The 15,086-nt window shown below is 38.5% G+C and overlaps 2 protein-coding genes across 3 annotated transcripts in view; one reads left to right on the top strand and one right to left on the bottom strand.

The window, feature by feature from the left end:
• The first annotated feature begins 4,754 nt into the window (after positions 1-4,754).
• Positions 4,755-15,086, top strand: part of LOC107097285 (transforming acidic coiled-coil-containing protein 1-like) — a 43,844-nt gene continuing 33,512 nt past the window's right edge. Inside the window, exon 1 of one of the 2 annotated variants that reach the window (XM_015394382.1) lies at positions 4,755-4,917. Coding sequence is in view for 1 of the 2 variants with exons in the window: in XM_015394381.1 (XP_015249867.1) it covers positions 10,537-10,613 (77 nt within the window). In the remaining variant the exon portion in view is untranslated. Of the gene's footprint in view, positions 4,918-10,092; positions 10,614-15,086 lie in introns of those variants that run through there. The other variant, XM_015394381.1, reaches the window with a different exon arrangement.
• Positions 10,634-15,086, bottom strand: part of aggf1 (angiogenic factor with G-patch and FHA domains 1) — a 10,261-nt gene continuing 5,808 nt past the window's right edge. Inside the window, exons 8-16 of the mRNA XM_015394383.1 lie at positions 13,697-14,126; positions 13,452-13,560; positions 13,125-13,176; positions 12,944-13,045; positions 12,707-12,872; positions 12,540-12,622; positions 12,320-12,447; positions 11,916-12,015; positions 10,634-11,600 (exon numbers count right to left, since the gene is read on the bottom strand). Of these exons, the coding sequence (XP_015249869.1) occupies positions 11,355-11,600; positions 11,916-12,015; positions 12,320-12,447; positions 12,540-12,622; positions 12,707-12,872; positions 12,944-13,045; positions 13,125-13,176; positions 13,452-13,560; positions 13,697-14,126 (1,416 nt within the window). The 3' untranslated portion in view covers positions 10,634-11,354. The remainder of the gene's footprint in view (positions 11,601-11,915; positions 12,016-12,319; positions 12,448-12,539; positions 12,623-12,706; positions 12,873-12,943; positions 13,046-13,124; positions 13,177-13,451; positions 13,561-13,696; positions 14,127-15,086) is intronic.

Raw genomic sequence — 15,086 nt, 5'->3', positions numbered from 1 at the left:
ATGATCTTGCAATCTATCCCGCGGTCTGGAGAGATTTTAAACAGGTCTAGATCTTTTTGGGAAAGTTTACTTTTTGTTCCAGACTTGAAGATTACAGCAGGCTGTTGTCTCTGCTAAAGACTGGCAGTGCTTTGCTGAAATTCTGCAGTTCTGTTAGCTTCTGGACCCTTAAAGCCTGCTTTCCTACCCTGAATAGTGTTCTTACTGTTGACCCTGTGAAAGAAGAAAGGCCGGTTGTTTTTTTTTTTGTTTTTTTGGAGGAACATCCCATTTTTCTAACCTCATAGTACACATTTTTTTTTTTCTTTCTTGTTAAAAAAACTTATTACGTAGTGCTGATTTCTTTTCCCTAACATACTTTTTTCAGTGAGACCCTTTGTGGCTTTTCCTGAAGGTTGGGTTAATACCAGGAAAATCTGACTAGAAAAACTGAATTTTAGTTCAAGCTAATCAATCACTACAGCAGCTTGCATGAGTGAAAGGAAAATTCTGTCTTGATAAATCCATATCTTAAGTACACGCAAACTATGCAACTAGATTAGAATATCTTTTTTTCCCACTTTCCCTAAACAGTTGTTTTTCATCAAAATGTACTGAATCTAAGTCCTATTACAAAGTCAAGAAGATATATAATTGAATTATTATTGTTTTAGTGTTCTCCTCTAATCTTTTCCCTGTACGTACACCAACAGCTGCACCTCCAGTCATCAGTCTATCAAGCTTCTGAAGTGTGCGGATGACACCACTCTCATCTGACTTATCTCTGTTGTTGATGAGTTCGCCTACAGGTGGGAGGTTGACCATCTGGCCACCTGGTGCAGGGAGAACAACCTGGAGCCCAATGCTCTAAAAACAGTGGAGGTGGTTTTAGACTTCAGGAAGAACTCAGCCCCAGCTATCCCCATCGCCCTCTGTGACTCCACATTTGACAATGTGGAGTCTTTTTGCTTCCTGGGAACTATCATTTCACAGGACTTTAAGTGGGAGCTGAACCAACAGAGGATGTACTTCCTCCAGCTAAGTATATAAAAATATATGTTTAAAGTAAATGAAGTATGGAGTCTGAGGGCTTTCATTGAAAAGACCACTAGAGGGAGACACCTGTATTCTGTTTTACATTTTCTGCACCTCATTTCAGCAGCTTGGCCATTCTTAACTTGTTAAACTTCAATTTATTAATTACGCTTTTTGATTCAGAGTTAAAAACAGAGAGAAAAAACATGAGCAACTCTTCCGTGGATCATCTACATATCTTTAATGAATCTTGCTTCAGTCTTGCTCTTTGTTTGATCATATTTTATGTGTTGTCACAATGTTGCTGCTCCCATAAAAAGATAAATAAATAAAATAAACATTAAAACCTAAAGCTTTACAGTTTTTTTTAGAACTAGATAAAAGATATTTATAAACTCTAATGGGAGTTTTTTTTCCTGTTTACTTCTAGATTAAAGGTATAGTGGAGGATTTTTGCAATTTTTTTTTAAAAAGACCTGCCCTCCCTACTTTAAAAAACAGATGCATATACAAAACCCTGTACCCGCTCCCGAGAGGGAACGCCTATTAAATGCGTGCGAGATCATGCACAAGCCATGCATGCTGTGTTTAAAAGTTGCTGTTTGCATCGCTCATACAAGCTTACTTTCCAAAAGTAGATTTGCATTTTTTCCACTAAGTCAGACTCAAAATGGGGACGAGCACATAGGACGACCTTATGTAAACATATCAGCAGAATGATTGACAATTAGGAGGACCACTTATTTAGATGACCCATCCGGAAAAAGAACATCCTCCACTTTACCTTTGAATATGTCCAGGGTCACAAAAACCTAAAATCCCTTATTAAAACATTAACATATGTTGCCGAAGAGGTTATTTTAATATGATTAGTTAAATTAAAAAGTTTATAAAATATTTTTAGACTTTAATTAAAAAAAAAAAACAGACATTAGACTTAGGTAAAGAGGTAAAGTAATTTTTATTTATAGAAACCATCCATCCATATTCTGCTGCTTATCCATCAGTTTAACAGAGGGCTGGTGCTTATCTCCAGCAAAGAGGAGAGACAAATGCTGGACAGGTTGCCAGTCCATCATACGGCAACACATAGACATATAACCACACACTCTAACACCTAAGGTGATGCCAATTAACCCAACAGTCTTTTTTATAGACTGTGAAAACAAAGTGCCACACATGCACAGGGATGACATGCAAACTCCAAGTCAGGAATCAAACCCAGGACTTACTTGCTGCACGGCAGATATGCAACAAACTCCACCAGCTTTAAACAGAAACATTTCATTTTTAAACTCAATTCAAATCCAAAAATATTTTGTTTTTCCCTAAGGGAAATTAGATTTCATAACTTATAGGATGTTTTCTTTGTTCAGATAGTTGTAGATGTTAATATCTGTGGGCAGGAAGGATCTTCTGTATGCCTTGCAGTGAATCTGAAAATTTTATCTACATTCAAACAAAAAATGATTAATTATTTGTCCCTAATAAAAAAAAAAATGTAAAAAGTTTCCCTCCAAGAGTACACCAGAATATCATTACAGTGCAACTATTGTGTAATGTTGCAATAATGAAAAAGATTGATTTGGATTAATCCATGTTTTTTTTGACAAAAGTTTATTTTTCCTCATCTGTTCCTGTTTGGCTGTGACACCACCCTGGAGAGAAATATCAGCTGTGCTGCTGCCATCAACACCTTTGTTTATAGATGTTGGAGATCAGCCTGTTTTTCCCGTGTAGTCCTGTTTCTCTGATTGTGACTGGCTGGATCTGCTCTCTTCATGGTCTGACATGGGAGTTGGTTGGAGCTTGTCTGCCTGGCTGTGTGTTTCCTGGACGGGGCCGCCTTTTACTGTTGCTTTCTGTATGTCTGCTTCGGTCTCCTTGAACCCCAGTCGGCCTCAGCAGATGGCTGCTCACACTGAGCCTGGTTCTGCTGGAGGTTTCTTCCTGTTAAAAGGGAGTTTTTCCTCTCCACTATCGCTACATGCATACTTAGCGTGAGGGATTCCATCCGAGTCAGTGAGTCAATGCAATCAACTGGTTTTCCTTAGATAGAAAACTTTGAATCAATTTGACTGGATGATCTGGTGAACTGTAAAGTGCCTTGAGATGAGATGTTGCGAATTAGTACTATAAAAATAAACTGAATTAAATTTTTTTCCATCATAGAATGTGACCATTGCTCTTCCTGAAAATACATGATCTTAGTTGCTGGGACCTACATTTTTGACATGAATAAGGCAAAGTGACAGATCTTCCCAAGGAGCCATGTTTGTCAATGAAAAAACTAATTTTAACTGTACCCAATCTGTGATTGTGACCATAGGGGTGTGATTTTCTTTTATTGTGCAGATGTACTTCATGAATGATTAGCAAAACCGTTCTGTAAAGTACGGCTAATGTCCTTATTTATTAATTTTTTATTATTTTTTTCTCTTGGACAAAGGTTTTTAGGACTCAAGAGCCAACGCTGGTCTAGTTCATTGATTCCCAAAATTGGGGTCATGAACACACTTGCACTTCTTTCATCAACCAGTTTAGGTCTTGAAATCCACTATAGACATTAAACAAAATTATAAACATAGGTGTAAAAGTAATTAAAGATATAAAAGCATAATTCAAAAATGGAGAAAATCAACTATTCTGGCCATTGATGATGTCTGTTACGTTATTACTTCTGTAGTTAATTAATTTTGAAAAAATGTTTGTAAACTCAAGCAATAGTTTGCGTTGTAAGTCAAATGCGTTACCATTTAATTGAGTCAGAAGCTGAAAGGTTTGGGAACCTCTGCTCTAGTTAATAAAGAAAGTAGAATAGAAATCATTCATAAGTTAACCTTGTACTTTTAATCTATTTATTAATCTTTGGTCTCAATCATTCAATAGCTATGTATCATTCAGATAAAATAATTCCTACTTCTGGCAGGTTTAGATTTGAAACTATTTCCATTCAGTCAAGAGGTTTGATTTAAATAGGGAATAAGAGAGGCGTCTCCCAAAAGATAATACAACAATGTAAAACAAACCTAAAGGCATTTTGAAGTTCAATTAAATTCAGTTTATTAATACAGCACCAATTCCCAACACTTTTGTCATCTCAAGGCACTTTAGAGACAAATTAAACATACAGTCAGATTGGTTCAAAGTTGTTCTTTTCCCTTCTGAAGAATCAGTGAAAGCAGCACCCAGACATCTATATAATACTGATCAGATTATGTATGCTCCAAAGAGTATTTTTTTTTTTTACTATACAGTATGTCTTCCATAATGAGCCCTAAGTCTTTAAGGACGGAAATTTTTTTATTATCACCCTGATTTTTAGCTCCCTGTTCAAATATTCTGTCAGATTTAAGTCATAGAAGCATGTTGGTAAAATCAAAAGATGTCTTTAAGTCTAAATCTCCTGTGGGTAAGGTAGTTCATCCCTTAACTGTTGATATTTATATCTTCCTGTGGTAAGATGTTGTGAACTTTGGTTTATGATGTAAGGGTAATAAAATATTTTGCAGCTGGCAGAAAAATAAATCTCATAAACTAAATTATAATGTGTTCATGTTCAGCGTATGTGTATGTGGTTCCTATAAATCCTTGAATCACTGCCTCTGAGCCGTGTCATTCGACCTTATATGGTTCTTCTGCTGCTGTTCCTTTAAAACCCACTCTGTTATTGGCGCCCAGCCCAGAAAGTTTATTTCCCTTTTCCCATCCAGCCACATGGACAGGGCTCCGTCACACAGACAGACAGAGAAAGAGAGAGTGGGAGTTTTATCTCTGAGAGCACCGACTCCACCAGCACTACCACCAGCAGCAGCCTGATCATCCCTATCTTCCACCAAGGACATCTTCATCATCTGGGGTGCGAACATCCCCAAAAAGCTGTCACAACTTTAGAAAAGTGAGGTGAGTCTGAAAACATACATGAGGTCATATCTGCTCTGTCTGCTGACTCTAGTGCCTAACTTTACAGTGAGGTTTAAACATTCTGCTGCCACATGAGAGCTTTTGTGTTTTGACAACAAAGGCTCTTTTAACAAATCTATAATCCCCCTTCCACTGGTTATAGGCCAGCAGTATGCAGTCATTTGGATGGGAACTCTAACACTCTCTGCTTTGTTTAAGGTTTCTGTTGAACAAGACTTAAAATAAGTGTTTATGGAATCAGAAATGAGGTTGGAGGACCAGAACTTGAGACACAATCCAACATCCTCCGCTTTGCTGCAGTAGTAAAACATCCTCAGCTTGTCTCTGTGTGGAAAGCAAACGCAGACGCTCTATGTCTGCTGCTGCTAAAGTTTGTGGATTGTAATTTTCTTGTGGAGATGAGGTAACAGGGCAGACACACCCTAAAGGCTCAGAGTCAGAGCAGGAAAAATGGCCAGGGGTGTGGGAGGCTCTCCACGGCAGCTTTGAATGACTCGCATGCTGGGAGGAAGCAGTGGATGTGTTGGAATTTCCATTCTGTTTGGAACACAGGAATTTTGGCCTGGATATGGAGTTTGATGGGAGGAGTCAGCTCACTGTGACACCGGCCATGTGACTGCTCTGAAACAACTACTGAATGAGTTTTTTTTTCCTTTCCAATCCTGCACTTGCACTTATTTATTACTGTATTCGCCCTGGAATGTGTTTGGAATGTATATCATTTCCTCTTTGAGAACAAGTTAATTTTTGCACATGCTGATGAAGATTCTCAGTCATCCAGGGCATAGTCATTCCTAAAAAGTAAAAAAAAAAAACAACCCACTGGACTTTGTTTTTTCGAAGTTTGAAGACATTTTGCTTCCCATCCAGGAAGCTTTATCAATTCAAAATAAAAGTTACGCCTTTTATTTTTTCATTTCAGATCTTTAACATTTTTTTAATTAATTTTGATTTTGAATTGATAAAGCTTCCTGGATGGGAAACGAAACATCTTCAAACTTCAAAACTAAGTCCAGTGGATTGTTTTTTTTTTTTGTTTTTTTTTTACTTTTTTGGAATTAGTGTGTTTAAAGCATGATGTGTTTAAAGCCTCACTTCCTGATGCATTTCGCCCTAAATCTACACATTCACATTCAGTCTGGATGATTGTAACTCTGTGTTTTTGGCATGAGAGCCCTGCTGTTGTTTAAAGAGATCACAGACGTACAGGCATGGCTGGACAGGGAGAACCGAGGCGGAAGTAGGAGGTTGGGGTGGATTGAGTCAACACAGGATTGTTTCTCAGACTTTTCACTTCTGGTCTCATGCCTCTCAATGGAGCCCCATGAACAGGCCTGCATTAAGCCAAGCGCTGCAGACCGTCACGGTCTGGATTAAGTGAAATCAAAAGTGTGAAAAATTTATATTTTCAGCTCCTTGATCAGGAACTCATTGCGGCGCATGCCTTCTTTCTTTCTTCCTGATCTGGAAGCTGCATTTCACAATTTCCTGGCTGTGAAAAAATGCAAGCTTTTGTGGAAAAAATAACTTCTTTCATAACTTCGACCTCTGATTACTCTCTTAACCTAAGGGCTATGTACTACTATTCATTTCTCTCTGTTTTAGAAGAAGTACAGTATTCATATAAATGGACTTTTCCAGTTGCTCCAACCCATGAAGAGAATCAGTATTCAGATTTTACAAAACACACAAGTTTGTCCCCTTCTATAAGTTATCTTAAAGCATTGCCATGTATTCCTGCCATCATTTTGACCAGCTTTTCTGCCCCTGCTGTATAAAAATAAAGCATCTCCACAGCATGAAGTTATCACCACCATGTTTCATACTGAGAAGGAGAGGAAGTGCGAAAATTTTGCATACAGACAAGAAAGTTCAGTTTCAGAGTTGCAAGGCAAGCTGCAAGCAGGGCAGGAGTCCTTTTTACTTCCATGTTGCCAATCTTCTTTAATCTTCCATTCATTTCTCCCATAATCAAAATTAAAATCCTCTTGCCTGCAAGTCTAAATACTGCTGCTAATAATGTTTAAAACTTGGGATATTGTTTTCTAACCAATAAGCTTTAAATGTTTTTATTTTTATTTTCTCCCTTTCAGCTGTGCTCCTTGGTCTTCATGAAGCTGTTTGTTCACTAAGGTCCTTTAACAAAGCCCAGGGGGCCTACACCCAGCAGCTAGAGTTTTATTGACGAGCCTATTTAACAATTTAAAGGCATCGTAGTAAAAGGGGGCTGAATACAAATGCACAGCAAACTTTTCAGATCTGTATTAATAATGTAAATTTTAAATTGAGTGTAATTTTCTTTCCACTTTACTGATAGCATGTGTTGGTTTGTAATGAGAATTTAAAGGAGCATAACTTCACAAGATTTGAACAATGTATAAGAGATGATAGATAGGTTTGATAAACAACTGATAAACAGCTGATTCATTTTTGGATAGAAACTTTCCCCTAAATGTTTCTCCTTTGGGCTCGTTTGCTGCAGTGAAGGCTAAACTGAATTCAGACATAAAATCAGCTGATGGGTAAAAGAGCATAAACGTAGAAAATAAAGCTTGTAAAGTAACTTCGATTAAGAATACTTAAGTAAGTTTAGAAAGTATACTGAACAATGTACTTTTAGTGCACTTGAAGTATTACTAAAGTAATACTTCTTCAAATGAATTGGGACATTTTTAAGTTTATTAAAGTATACTTATAGTAAACTTTAGTAAACAATAGTATAGTCAAGTACTCTTGACTATAGTATGAACTTTAGTTTAGAATAAGTAAACTCTAAGTGCACTGCCTGATTTTAAGTATGAAATTAGTGTACTTTTAGTATACTTGAATAAACTACTTTTTGCTAAGGGTTGGTCTGCAGACTTTCTAATCTTGCCATCAATCTGATCAATCAAAGAATTTTAAAATGTAACTTTATTGATCTCACAATGGAGAAATTAACTCTCTTCATATAACTCATCCCCTTTGGGTAGCAGTGGGCTGCCACTGTGTTAAGCCCAGGAGGCAATCTGGGGTTAAGGGTCTTGCTCAGAGAGCCAGAGTGGCAGTCTGTTGAAGTGGGTTTTGAATTCACAACCTCAGGTTTCCTGTGTCCTAACCACTAGGCCGCCACTCCCCAATAATCCACATCAGTCCTCCTGATATATATAAATGCCTCATGGAAGGACCCTTAATGTTACTACAGTAAGAAAGAAAAACATTAAGCTGAACAGTTTGGATTCGATTTGGAGCATTAGCTCTAAATTGATTATCTCAAAGTTATAAATAATAAAGAAAATAGACTATATTTAGCTGTGTATGTGAGGAAAATTAATAGAAATATTTACTGGCATTTCTCTAGTTATTCTCATTTGGATAAATGCTGATATTTTTTTTTTTTTACATATGATGATATATATATTTTTTTACTATTTTTCAAGGCTGCACTTTTAAAAAGATGAAATTGTTCAGAGAACTCATCCAAACGAAATTTCTCTTCTTTTTTTTTTTACACTTGTCTAAACAAAATGACAAATAAAATCGAAGACTAAGTCTAATATTTGTTATTTCTAACAAATAAGAAATAGCTATTTAATTCATAGGAAGTTATTTAGTGACAAACTAGTTTAAATATCTTTAAAAAAATTATTACAGGGTCAGATTTGTAAACAACAGAAGTGCATAATGTGCTGACAGTTTTACGTGATCTAACCTGGGTGTAGAAAATGCAAATTCCTTTCAAGCATCAAGATAAGAAGCCAGACAGAATCTAAACCTGGACTTTGTGTCGTTCATCCAAAGGAGAGTCCTGAGCTGATTATCTGGTTTTGGTCGAAATACAAACGCCAGTTGTTGTTTTTCAACAAACAGGGGAAAATGCCTCCATGTTGCTCAATTAATCCTTAACAGCTTGATAAAGGCTTATTGGTGATTTATTCTCTTTTCTCCATCAACAACAGGGTTACTCATCATAACAAACTACGACGGTGGCAGCATTTCCTGTTTTGTGCCTTTCACCTCTTTATGTCTTGTGGGAATTTATTCCAAAGCAAAGTTCTTCCTGGTCTGTTGTTATAAAAACAGACCCTTTCTTCTGGACTCTTGCGTTGACCAACCAGCTTTAATCAGATCCACATAGATGGCAGTCAGGCTGACATATTTAATTTAAAACAAATAATTAAAATTAAAAATCATTTGTTTTACAGTAAAACAGGTATTTATAATTTTCTACATTAGGCAGCTATTATTAGTTCTATTCAGTTTATTTATATAGCGCCAATTCACAAAATGGCATCTCAAGACACTTTACAGTTTAACCACATCATACAGTCAAAGTTAGCAGTACAAAAAATAAAAAAGGGCACATTTGTTGACCCTAATATTTATCATAAAGATAATTTATCTTTGCAGGTTAGTTCATTTACAGCCTGTGTTACAGCTAAGAATGCACCAATAATGATATCCTACATTAATATTGCTGGTTATGGCTTAAAATACAATATTTACAGATTAAACATATATTCCATTACCATTTAACCACTGTTTGCAGTTCTGACATGTGATTTTAGAATTTATATATTCTGCATCTCTTGTCAATAGTTTATTTTCAAAGCTTATGTATTTCGTACTTGATTAAAAGCCGAACACAAACAGTTATGGAGCAAACATCTTAGTCAACAAGTATTGACAGAAATAGGGTTTTTGTCAAATTCCGTTCAAGGACAACAGGAAAAAACATATCTGATAGTTTTAAGGTTAAGATAGAACCTTTTTACTCTGATCTTTTATTTTCAGCTATGTTTTAAAACAAATGTTTGCGGTTTGTGAGGAGCAGTGAGCATATTTAAAATAGAAACAGTTGAAAAAGAAACAAAAGTAGAGCTGCTTCCTTTAACAGTAGTTTTATCTCAGTATTGTATTTAAATTGCCATGGATGCAGTTCATGGCTAAAGGACTGGTGAAAATCTCTCAAATAAGCTACATGTTTAAATATCAGTTTTCCCTAAAGATTGATCACAAGGTAGAAAAGAACCAATATGCATGTTTAAAACTTTACGTCAGGGAACCAGTAAGGTTGTCTCAGCTTCAACCCATCATGGCACACAGAGCATGTTGGTGCCTGTTTACAGCAGCTCTTTTCAAAGAAACTCTGTTGCCTTTGGGGGTTTTTGTGTTTCCACTGTGTGCAAAGGATCAGCGAAAACACGTCATCATAAATAAATTGTAATGTTAAAAACTCTCATCATGAAGTTCCTGTTTTTGCTTTGATGCTTTTAAAGACTAGAACTGGTCAAGTCACATCTCTTAAACGCTCTGGGCCACGTCCCACCTTATCTCATGACTAAGATCTTTTTATGGCTGATGGGTTTTACTCAGAACAAGGCAACACAGTGCAGATCCCTCCTACTTTTATTCCACTGTAATATATCACACTAAGTGCAGATTAGTTGAAGGAGGAGACTTGCAGGGCTGCCAAGCAGAGGAGGGAGGAGTGGCCCACCTGTCAGGAGAGGAGCAGTGCTCCGCTGCTACCTGCTGAACTGTCAAAGAGAAGAGCATGGGAGACAGCTGAGAGACGTTCGCTTTCGAGTCTGTCCGTCCATCAGGTGGAGATTTAAAATGGGTGGCTCGCAAAGCCAGGATCGGAAGAAGAGCATCAGGCGAACCAGTTTAAGGAGCGTGGTTAAAGACCTAACGTGAGTCTTTTCTCACTTTAAAAATCTCTCAACATAATCCTGAAGGTCTAACGGTTAGACACACGGGTTAAACGTTACAAACCAAAAGCTGCAAAACTGTGTAGCCGGTGTCTTGTTTCGCATTCAGTATGACAGCGACCTCTGTTCACACATAGATGCAAATATTCACACACCCTCATAAGGCAGATAAGGCTGCATGCGGACAAGCTGGGCAATGTTTGCTTCTGTGGACTTAGAAGAATGTGGCTGAACGTTTTTAGCAGACAAATCACACAGATGTTATCCCACTCAGAAAACAAAAAAAAAATTAAGGTTCACATCTGTTTTGAAAAAAGGAGTTCATCACATGTTTGACTTTTTTTTTAGGATAGAACCATAGTTGCTTTATTACAGTACGATCTCACTGTGAGAAATATAGCTTGACTGTGTCAATGTTTGCTTGAGGCGGCTTGTGGCCTGCAGATCAGCTTCAGCTCCTGTTTTTAGCTTGAACAGTTTCCATACAGAAAGAAAACAAAAATGCAAAAGCTTCTTTTTTGTGGTTGTTTTCTAGAAACCAGGATGAAGCACAGCACTATTTCACACCAACAGGAGGAAAAGCAAACATTTAAACCAGTTCCAGTGGTATTGTTAGACAAAACCAGGAGTTACTCAAGCTTTAATGTAGTCATATTTTATTGGGACGTTGAGGACACTCCCTCCTCTCCTCCACATTAAACCAACAATGAGTTCAGGCAGAAGTTATTCCTGACTCTGGCTGCCTGTTTCCAAACTGGTTTCCAAGTCCTCCGCCTCCTCTGACCGGATCCAGGCTTTACTCTGCTGGGTTTTGGTCGTCGGCAGGTTGGGAAGACAAGAATCGGCGAACCGCTCGCGAGCTTTCTCCCAGTTCTTGTGGGACTTGGATCGGGGTGCCGAGACGTCGTCCACGGACATGACGCCACCCGCTCCCAGACCTGACTGGGACTTTCTGATTTTCAGCTCGATCTGTCAGAAGGACAGCAGGTCATCACAGTTTGCAACAGGTTTACACAAGATGTATCGATCCATTTTTTTTATGGCCGGTCGGTTTCTGGACTGTACAATTATATCATTATATCATATAAAATAAAAAAGTCTTCTAGATGAACTGGGGAATCTGATCCGTCTTAAACTCCTATTTTGCCTAAAAGTACATCCTGTCTGTGAAACCGTTTACAGGCTGCAAACAATCAGGGTTTCTCGGTTCTGATGCAGAACAGATTTTTCAGAAGGAAAAAGGTTGACTGATAAGGACGTCTGATTAACAAAGGATTATCTTACCGGATCCTTCATCCCCCTTCCCTCCTTTCCCAGTCCTTCTCCTTTTTTCCAGCCCATTTTTTCCAGCATCTTCCTCCCCTTGTTGACTTCACTGATCTCCCTTCAAATGACACAAAAAAAAAACATGAATCCAACATTCAAGGTTTCTTTATCAGTTTCTTTGTAAAAATTAGTTTGAGTTTCTTGGCTTTTGAGTCATTCCTCTTAAAAAAAAAACCCTAAACATCAGTGTAAAATTATGTCAGATTATGATTTTACATATTGAATCAGCAAAAAGAAAAAAAAGCAAAGAGAGAAATATTTAAACAGTACAATGGGAATAAAATCAGACATTTTTCTCTCTCCTGGATTATCCAGAATATCACTCTGTACTAACACCCTATTATCCTTTAGAGGACCCTTACTCGTGCACAGAAGCTGGGGCATCATCTCTCTGGAAAACACCTTCGCTGCCGACAGTCTGCCGCCGGGACTCTGCTCTGTCCTTATATTTAGGGTTCTTCAGGGATTTGGTCTCCTCATACTCATTGCTCTGTATTAGTAAAATAAGGATAACCAACATGTTTACCAGATAAAAACAAGGAATTTGAATCCCAAACCCAGATGTAGTAGTAAAAGACTCACATGCAGGCCATATTTGGCCTTCATTTGCTTCAGCTCTTTCTGTCTCAGGGATTCTTTATCCTCTTTGCTGAGGCCTGGACCGTCTAGAAACAAGGACACCTTCGGTTTGGAACCTTTTAAACAAACTAAACAAATGCTCATTTTTCTCTGTGGGTCTGATCTCTCACCCGTGGTCTCCTCTCTCCTGTGCTTGCTGATGTGAGCCATCACTTGTCCGGGTTCACAACCATCACAGGTATCAGTGCCTGAGTGGATGTGGAAGGACAGCACCGTCTCCCCCATCTTAACTTCATCTCCGTGCATGAGAGCCTGAGGCTCCGACTTGGTTTTGGGCTGTGAATGGAAATCTCACTCAGGAAATCCCAGCTTAACTGGACGTTTTGCCTTTTTCTAAACTCACTGACCTGTAAGATACGGTTTCCATTGATTACCGTCCCGTTCTGGCTTCCCTGGTCCACCAGCATGTAGCTCTGCTGTTCCTGGTCGAAATACACCTCTGCGTGGAACTGGAACCAAACATTTGGAAAAACTGTGTGAAAACATCTGAATGATTTACGACCCTGCAGAAAAAGCGGAGACATGTACCTTGCTGACTCCCATCTCTGGTATTCGAACTGCATGGTTCATCTCTTTTTCTCTGCAAACAAATACAAAGTGTAGAGGATTAATTTTTTCTCACATTATACAACATTACAACTATCCAACATTATATTACAATAATCAAATCTTCCTTTAAAGCAGCATCTCTTCTGGAAGATGCTGCTTTGTTTAGTTTTTCCACATTTTTCTATGCCACACTCAAATTTTAACGGACTTTGTTGGGAATGTATGTAAAGCTCGAGAAAAAGGAAAAGCCAAAATGTTTCACAAATAGAGGTGAGCATTTAGTGGCCTGTAGAACAGAGAACCAACCTGCCGAATGTGGCTGAAGAGTCGGCTGTGATGATGAACAGGGTTCCCACCTGCAGCACCGGAGACCTGACCACGGTCACTCTTACACACGGAGGCCAAAAGCTATTCACTGGAAGAAACCAAAGAGGCCGGCTGGTTTAGCCAGCTGAACGAACAGACACGGGAAGCATCAGAGGAATCAAACGAGCCAAAGGGACTTCTAGCTTTGAGGGACTGTGTCACATTCCAGCCTTATTTCTTCTCACCTTCTTGGCTCTGCACTTCCATTTCTGACTCTGGACTCTCCCTGGAATGTTTGGGGCTGGAACACGATGAAGGTGATGAGGTGGACTCACAGTCCTCTCTCTCAGACTCTGTGATCTCACCCTCCTCTGGCTCGCTGTTGGCCTCAGACTCATCGCTCCGAGCCAGGCTCTTCTTCTTCTTCTTTTTCCTCTTCTTCTTTTCCGACTTGGATTTCTTCCTCTTCTTCCTCGAACTGCTCCTATCCTCGTGGTGGGAGCCATTTTTCAGCCTCTTTCTCCTCGACGGCGATTTGTCCCTTTCTTTCCCCCGTCTTGAAGAGTCTCTTTTACTCTTTGACAATTCTGGGCTACGAGACCTTTGATGCAGTTTTCGGGACTCGGCCCGTTCAGTTTCTTCTGTTTCCAACTTTGCCTCATCCCCTTTGTGTTCCTGCCACCGGACAGTCAGCAGTGAGTGAGATTACTGTATCTAAAGGCAGTAGGGCAGCTGACTTTTATGGTTGATCCCAGATCTCAGTCACAGCATTATTTCATGGGTTTCAGTCTCTAAAGTGGACTCTCTCTGATGCCGTGAAGATAACCTATTAATAGCCATAAATGACCCTGTTAAAACCAACTACAGACCAACATCACTTGTTCGCATGGCAACGAGCATGTGGGTGATAAATGGTTAAATTGATAAATATCATACACTAGGGAGGAATTATTAAAGAAGCAAACAAATTAGCTTAACAATGTCCTAAAGCAATCGTCATAATCAGGAGCGGATTTAGGAAATTTGGGGCCCTAGGCAAAGACAGGCAGGGGGCCTTCTTAATTGAGAAGACAACACATAAAACAGACCCATTATAGAGACACCGAAATTTTAATAGCATAGACATCCATTATTTGTTCTACGTTTTGTCCCTTTCTTCTTGTCCCTTTCCTTGTTGTTTTCCTCTCTTTGTTTTGTACTCAGCTGGTTTTTACTGCTGTCTCAAAAAGAACAAACGATTTTTCCAAGCACTACGCTGGCTTAGCTGATTGCTCCTTCCTGTGTTTCCAAAAAGGCAATGGCAAAAGTAAATAACACAGTCCTTCTTTTCACTGTAGACAAGCCATGATCTGCTTATCTGTTCTCTATTTGTCAATTGTATGAAATAATATGAATGCGTCGTTTCTACTTGGTTTGAGGCTAACCTTAAAAGTAGGGCTGGACGATATAGAAAAAAAGCTTATCGATAAAAACAAATGCATATTGATCGATATCGATAATTATTGAAAAGATTTGAAACCATATTTCCATATATGTGCAGCTCTGCCTGGACTTTATGATATTGCTAAATGATTTAATTTCAGTAAAGAACACAAACACAGACTTCCAATTAAATATTTATTTATCCAACTTTTT

The sequence above is a fragment of the Cyprinodon variegatus genome, unplaced genomic scaffold (genome assembly GCF_000732505.1).
Source record: "Cyprinodon variegatus isolate N-32 unplaced genomic scaffold, C_variegatus-1.0 Scaffold682, whole genome shotgun sequence".
NCBI lineage: Eukaryota > Metazoa > Chordata > Actinopteri > Cyprinodontiformes > Cyprinodontidae > Cyprinodon > Cyprinodon variegatus.
Note: the sequence above shows the minus strand (reverse complement) of the source record. Positions and strands in the feature narration are given on the sequence as shown.